Source organism: Ornithorhynchus anatinus, unplaced genomic scaffold (assembly GCF_004115215.2).
Source record: "Ornithorhynchus anatinus isolate Pmale09 unplaced genomic scaffold, mOrnAna1.pri.v4 scaffold_264_arrow_ctg1, whole genome shotgun sequence".
NCBI classification, from domain to species: Eukaryota; Metazoa; Chordata; class Mammalia; order Monotremata; family Ornithorhynchidae; genus Ornithorhynchus; species Ornithorhynchus anatinus.
In genome coordinates, this window is record NW_024396743.1 from 1,000,415 (window position 1) to 1,007,909 (window position 7,495).

The following is a 7,495-nucleotide window of genomic DNA, read 5'->3' on the forward strand; positions in this document are numbered from 1 at the left end:
GGCCGTCGTCCGGCCCGGCCCATGGCGACCTGACGGGAGAGGCCTGAGGGAAGAGGCCTGACAGGAGGCCAAGCCTCAGCCACGACGGACGCGCGCGGGGCACGACGGGACCAGGAGGGCCAGGTGAGGGGACCCGGCGGGGAAAGGACGAGGGAGGAGGCCAACGCGCCTGCGCCGCCCTGACCGGAAGTGGGGCGGCCCCGAGGCTCCGGAAGGGCCGAGGGGGCGGGGCCCGAGGCAGCTGTCATTCATTCCCCCCTACTCATTCACTCATTCAGTAGGACTGAGCGCTTCCTAGGCAATAATAAGAAGGGGATTTGTACAGCGCTTACTCTGTGCAGGGCACTGTTCTAAGCACTGGGGGGGGGGGGGTCATCAGGTGGTCCCCCTTGAGGCTCCCAGTCTTCATCCCTATTTTAATAATAATAATGTTGGTGTTTGTTAAGCGCTGAGCCCGGGCTTGGGAGTCAGAGGTTATGGGTTCGAATGCCGGCTCTGCCGCTTGTCAGCTGTGTGACCGTGGGCAAGTCGCTTCACTTCTCTGTGCCTCAGTTACCCCATCTGTAAAATGGGGATTAACTGTGAGCCTCACGGGGGACCACCTGATGACCCTGCATCTCCCCCGGCGCTTAGAACAGTGCCCCGCACATAGTAAGCGTTTAACAAATACCAACATTATTATTATTTTGTGCGGGGCACTGTTCTAAGCGCCGGGGGAGATGCAGGGTCATCAGGTGGTCCCCCGTGAGGCTCCCAGTCTTCATCCCCATTTTTATAATAATAGTGTTGGTGTTTGCTAAGCGCTTACTGTGTGCGGAGCACTGTTCTAAGCGCCGGGGGAGATGCAGGGTCATCAGGTGGTCCCACGTGAGGCTCAGTCTTCATCCCCATTTTTATAATAATGTTGGTGTTTGTTAAGCGCTTACTATGTGCGGAGCACTATTCTAAGCGCTGGGGGAGATGCAGGGTCATCAGGTGGTCCCAAGTGAGGCTCACAGTCTTAATCCCCATTTTATAGATGAGGTAACTGAGGCACCGAGAAGTGAAGTGACTTGCCCACAGTCACACAGCTGATAACTGGCAAAACCAGGATTAGAACCCATGACCTCTGACTCCCAAGCTCAAGCTCTTTCCACTAAGCCACAGTGCTTCTCTAGGTGCAGAGCACTGGACTGTTGAGTGCTTACTAGGGCAGAGCACCAGACTAAGCCCTTGGACTGTCCACTGGGCCACAGAGAGAGGCAATCCCGGCCCAGTAACGGGCTCACAGACGAAGCATTCATTCCATCATAATTATTGAGCGCTTAGCAGGTGCAGAGCACTGGACTAAGCACTTGGACTGTCCAATTGGGCCACAGAGAGAGACAATCCCGGCCTAATAACGGGCTCACAGTCGAAGCATTCATTCCATGGTGTTTATTGAGTACTTACTAAGTGCAGAGCACTGTACTAAACACTTGGACTGTCCAATTCAGCAACAGAGACAATCCCTGCCCAACAATAATGATAATGATGGTATTCGTTAAGGGCTTGTTATATTCTAAGTGCTGAGGGGTGGAATGTAAGGTGATCAGTTTGTCTCACGCGGGGTTCACAGTCTTCCTCCCCATTTTACAGATGAGGGAACTGAGGCCCAGAGAAGTGAAGCGACTTGCCCAAAGGCACTCAGCTGACAAGCGGCCAAAGGGGGATTAAAACCCGTGAGCTCTGACTCCCAAGCCCAGGCTTTTGCCACTGAGCCAAGCTGCTCCTCACAGTCTCAACCGGGGAGACATAAACAAAACAAGTAGTCAGGAACAACAAAAGGCTGCCATGTTAGGGACAAAAAATCATCCCCCACTGGGGCCCCCGGTTGGTTTGGTAGTGATGAAAGTCCGCCCACCTGGGTCTTTTCTCCTCCAATTCTTCTCTCACCCATAGCGGAAGTTGTCATACACCCGAGTCCTGGAGAAGGAGCGTGGTCCAAGTGGATAGAGCACGGGGCTGAGAGTCAGAGGCCCTAGGCTTGGAGAAGCAGCGTGGCTCAGTGGAAAGAGCACGGGCTTTGGAGTCAGGGCTCATGAGTTCAAATCCCAGCTCTGCCACTTGTCGGCTGTGTGACCGTGGGCAAGTCACTTCACTTCTCCGTGCCTCAGTTCCCTCATCTGTAAAATGGGCATTAAGACTGTGAGCCCCACGTGGGACAACCTGATTCCCCTATGTCTATCCCAGCGCTTAGAACAGTGCTCGGCACATAGTAAGCGCTTAACAAATACCAACATTAGGCTTTAGTTCGGTCTCTGCTGCATGACCTTGGGCAAATCACTTCACTTCCTCTGTACCTCAGTTACAATATCTGTAAAATGGGGATTAAGATTGTGAGCCCCAGGTGGGACATGAACTGTGTTCAATCTGATTAGCTTGTGTCTACCCCAAGGCTTAACACAGTGCTTTGGCAATAGTAAGTGCTTAACAAATACCATAAAAACAAATAGACTCAGGCCTAGAATGATAATGCCCTATTACACGCCCTGCCCCCCTAGAAAACACAAACACACAAACACACTTGTAAATGCCTGCAGGTCTGAGGACCAAAGTCACCCAACTCCCAGGCCCTGTGCTTGGATATGCCTTGTGAAGCCTCATTGGATTGGATTTTAAATCGGCGCAATATGCATTCGATACAGTAACCCCTTCCCGGGTATTTGAAGGGAAGTATAGTTAAAAATCTGTAGTGTGACTCAATGGGCCTGGAAAAACATATGTATACATATTTCTGGCTGAGAGTTTCCCTAGTGAAAGAGGCTCCCTGCCCTCAGATAACCACAATATCAGATATGGCCAGACTTCAGAGACAGAATAATTAACTAGACAAGTGTCCTTCAAGAACAGGGCAGTACAGGATGCAGCAGATGAGGTGGGAGGCTGAATTTTTACAAACAACCTCCCAACCATTAAATTTTTTTGCAGAGGGTAAAGCTCATTTCAGTCCTTCCTTACTCTGAGCCTCTCACCTGAAAATGACCTTCCAGCAGAGACCAAAAGTTGCCAAATGGACCCTGATTTTAGTGGATTGCTACAGCCTGTTTTCAGGGAGTTATCCATTACACATTACCTTTGTCCTTTTCCTCCCTAATTGGGTCAAATACCAAGGAAGTTAACCCTTTGAGGGCTTTCATTTCTTTTAACTGCATGTCCCCTCTGGACAGGGATCGGATCTACTAACTCTACTGTATTGTACTCTTCCAAGTGCTTAGTACGGCGCACTGGACACAGCAGTTATTCAGTACGTACCTTTAGTTGATCAAATAATGAGTCTTATCGCTGATATCCCCGGAAAAAAAAGCATAGAAGGAAAGGATAGAAGGAATCCTGACTTTTCCGAGAGGCCTTATCTGACTAAGCCCTCATTTCCCCCACTCGTTCACTCCTTCATTCAATAGTATTTATTGAGCGCTTACTATGTGCAGAGCACCGTACTAAGCACTTGGAATGTACAATTCGGCAACAGATACAGATCCTCCCTCTCCCTGCTGGGTCACCCTTGCACTTGGGTCTGTACCCTTGATTTACCTCACCCCCACCGCACTTTTGGACGGATCCGCGATTTATTCGTTTATATTGATGTCCATCTCCCCCTTTAGACCGTAAATTCCTTGCGGGCAAGGAACGGGCTTACCAAATCTGTTATTTTTGGACTCTTCCCAAGCATTTAGTCTAGTGCGCTGTTTATGGTAAGCACTCAATAAACACGATTGATTTCTTGATTGATAAGAGAACTTGGCAGTACTCTCTGGGTTGGGGGGAGGAACCACCTGTTTTTTTTGTTGGAGAAAGTTCTATTTGGGGAGGCCCCAAAAAATGGTAGTGGAAAACTCACCCCATTTCTCTCTGATTTCTAGTTTTGTTCTCCACATTCAATCCTCTCCTGAGAAAGGCCTTTTGTTCTGGGCAGCCCCTAAGTGCCTATGGTATTCCTTAGGCGACCCTGTGAAGGAGGAGGTGGGAGCTGTGTCAATGGGGCCTTCGTTTGACCTTTAACCCCTGCCCCACCGATGACAGGTGCCGGAGAATGCTGCCCGAGGCTGGAAGGTATCACTTCCCTTGGGAGGTCAGCTCTGACCTCATCCCCGAAGGAACCGCAGTAAGAACCTTTGGCAGGTAAGAGGAACAACGATCTTTCTCCCAGAAATCTACGCTTCCGGTGCCGGGCTTACTGCGGTGCCCCCTCAGGGGCCTGGAGTTGGGTAGCGGGCGCTGGCTAGGAGGGGGCTCGGAGCCAGGGAGATCTGAGAGAAAGAGTGAAGGAAGGGGGGGACCCCGGGTGGGATGGAGCGGGACGCTCTGCCCGCTGCCTTTCAGGTTGCACCACTACGACATGGTCCGGTCCAGGGTGGTCCTGAAGGCCCAGCATGGGCCGACCCAGCACGAGGTCCTGGTCAGCAGCCGGCTTGTGGAGCCTTTCCTAGCCCAGATGGGGTCTCTGTACATAGTGTTGGGGGAATTCCTCCACGGAGAAGGTAAGCGGCGTACGGTCTCCCCACCCTCCTCCTCTCCCTCCTCCAGGTCCACCCACGCCTAGGACCGCCTTGGGCAGCACTAGGAATTAGCCTGTCCCTCTAAGCCCAGGGAGCCCGAGGGGCAAGCGAGAGGTACTGTGGAGACGGGGTCTCCTGGCGGGAATGACCGACGAGCCACGGTCTGCGGCCTTCAGGACCGAGAGCCTGCGCGGAGGAGTCGAGGCTGATGGCGGTGGCTGGCATGGTGCCGCTGGCACACTCGGGTCCCTGCCCGTAGTGTTCCCACTAGGGCATGGAGCACTACCAGCTAGTGAGTGGGCAGAGAGCAACCTATGGCCGAGATTGCTACCGAGTCCGGCCAAAGTGATCACGGCACCGTGCTCACCCTGGGTCGCGGCGCCTTAGTGATAGATAATAATCGTGGGATTTGTTCAGGACTCACTCTGTGCCAAGCACTGCACGAGGCTCCAGGGTAGACACAAGATAGGTCGGAGAGATAATCAGGTCAGTCTAAGGGGGTGGAGATAGCCGGTGTTGAATCCCCATTTTACCAGATGATGAAACTGAGGCACAGAGAAGTGAAGCGACTTGCCCAAGATCACCCAGCGGGTTCTCTGACTCCTAGGCCTGGGCTCTTTTCACTAGGCCACGCTGCCTGCTCACTCAGAGAAGCAGCGTGGCTCAGTGGAAAGAGCACGGGCTTTGGAGTCAGAGGTCATGGGTTCGAATCCCCGCTCGGCCACTTGTCAGCTGTGTGACTTTGGGCAAGTCACTTCACTTCTCGGTGCCTCAGTTCCCTCATCTGTAAAATGGGGATTAAGACTGTGAGCCCCACGTGGGACAACCTGATTCCCCCGTGTCTACCCCAGCGCTTAGAACAGTGCTCGGCACATAGTAAGCGCTTAACAAATACCAACATTATTACTCTTCCTAGGTGGTCCACGGTAGAGTCGGTTCTCCTGTGACACCTGAACAGGCAGTGTGGCAATAGCGTGTATTGAGCAACCTCTGGATGCCAGGCACCGTACTAAGTGCTTGGGAACTACCAACGAGCCAGGGACGTGTCTCCCCTCTACAAAGAGTTAATGGGGAAGGCAGACCTAGAAGTATAAATAAATAACCGAACAGATGCGTATGCCTAAGAGCTGAGGAAAGAGCCGGGACTGGGTGTCAGGAGCCCCTGGCCTGCTGTGGGACCATTGGCAAGACATCCTTTCTGAGCCTGTTTCTTCATCTGTAAAATGGGGAGCAGCTCCCTGCTCTTGCCCGACCTTAACATGAGCCCCCTCCCCCCCACCCTGGGGCAAGGATGCCGAACACCTGAACTAATCGTCTCACATCTGCCCAGCACCCAGAGTGGAGGTTGACCTGAAGGGAGTCGGGATGGCGCTTGGGGAAGGGTGACAAGGCTCGTCTCTTCCAGGCGGGGAGGACCTGGTGCAAGCCCGCGTGCTAACCTGTGTGGAGGGGATGAATCTTCCATTGCTGGAGCGTGCGATCCAGCAGCAGCGGGCCCACCTGCAGGAAAGGGGGCAGCCGGGACCGGAGGCCAGCAGCTCCTGACCCCGTCCGGCGGCAGCGGGCAGGTCACGGGTGGCAAGGACGGTCGTGGGGACCCCTCCCTTTCCCCCGGGACAGGGCAGGGGCGCCTCCCCAGGAACCCCAACAAACTGGACCAAAACAAGATGAGTAGATTAAAACGGGGTGAGACTGAAAATATGTATAGTTTCAGGATCAAATAGTGAGATAACTATGTATCAGAAATAAAATATTTTGCATTTGATTACATTTTAAACAGTACCTATATTAATACTTCATTTTCAAAGGGTGCTATTTCACATGCATTTTATTAGCATACTCTCCCCAGCACTTAATACCATGTTGCATAAACATTAAGCACGCAATAAATACGACTGACTTACATTCTAGGCAGCAGTAAGATCCCTTGGGCTAGCAGGCCAGTTGTCTGGTAACTATACTGGCCTCTCCCAGATGCTTAGAACCATGTTGTGCACAAAGTAGACTGCAAGCTCCCTGAAGGCAGAGGTCATGCCCTACTAACTTTAACTCTCCCAAGTGCTCAGTCTAGTGCGCTGCACACACTATGCACCCAGTAGATGCTGTGGCTAGAGGGATTTGATTCAGCTACCGTTATCTCTTGACCTCTTGCTAAATTTGAAGTGGGTTTGAAACACCCTGTTCAAGTCAAGAGAAGCAACATGGCCTAGTGGATAGATCACGGACGTGGGAGTCAGAAGGACCTGGATTCTAATCCCGGCTCCGCCATTTGTCTGCTGCGTGATCTTGGGTAGGTCACTTAACCATTCTGTGCCTCAGTTACCTAATCTGTCAACGTCCCTCCTCCTCAGGAGCTACCACCAGGCTTTGCTCATCCTGTAGGGGCTGGGCATCGATGACCGGTTCACCGGGTAGTATCGAGGGGCCTGTGGGCCTGGATGTGTTCTGGGAGGTAGAAGAGGTTGGCACGGGCCCCGACAGGGTGGTGTACAGGGCAGGGCACAAGCAGTGGGGGCATCTCGTGCCATTGAAAACCACGTGTCTGGACAGGTGAGGGCCGGGTCCCCTCCTTCGGGCGAATGGATCTAGGGGGACCACTCAGGTCTGCGCTGGGCCGGGCTGAGGTCCGACACCTCTCCGGTTACTCTTGCCAACCTGCTTCAGGCCCCCCTTCGGCTCCCTCCTCGCTCCCATGTCTGAACCCATATCTGCTCTGCCCTGGCCCCCACCTGAGCCCTCCCCCCTTGTAAGAAAGCCGACGGGGTCCCCGGCACGTCCACCCGGGAGCTCTTGAACGCCGAGACTCCTCGGGGGACTCGGAGATCATACCCGGGGGTGGCCCGGGGCTCCGGCCTTACCAGCTGGACCTGGAGACAGACTGGGAATCTTTAAGTCCCTGCCCCACCTCACCACCTGCCCTTATCCTCTCATCCCATTCTTTTCCTCCATGCCCTGCCCCTCAGCCCTGGTCCCTCAGT

The 7,495-nt window shown here is 53.3% G+C and overlaps 1 protein-coding gene across 1 annotated transcript; it reads left to right on the top strand.

The window, feature by feature from the left end:
• The first annotated feature begins 8 nt into the window (after window positions 1–8).
• Window positions 9–6,294, top strand: TEN1 (TEN1 subunit of CST complex). Its single transcript, XM_029057078.1, has 4 exons — window positions 9–123; window positions 4,042–4,140; window positions 4,342–4,499; window positions 5,923–6,294. Exons 2-4 carry the CDS (start codon window positions 4,052–4,054, stop codon window positions 6,060–6,062), a joined length of 387 nt encoding a protein of 128 aa, XP_028912911.1. The 5' UTR covers window positions 9–123; window positions 4,042–4,051; the 3' UTR covers window positions 6,063–6,294.
• Window positions 6,295–7,495: the final 1,201 nt, after the last annotated feature.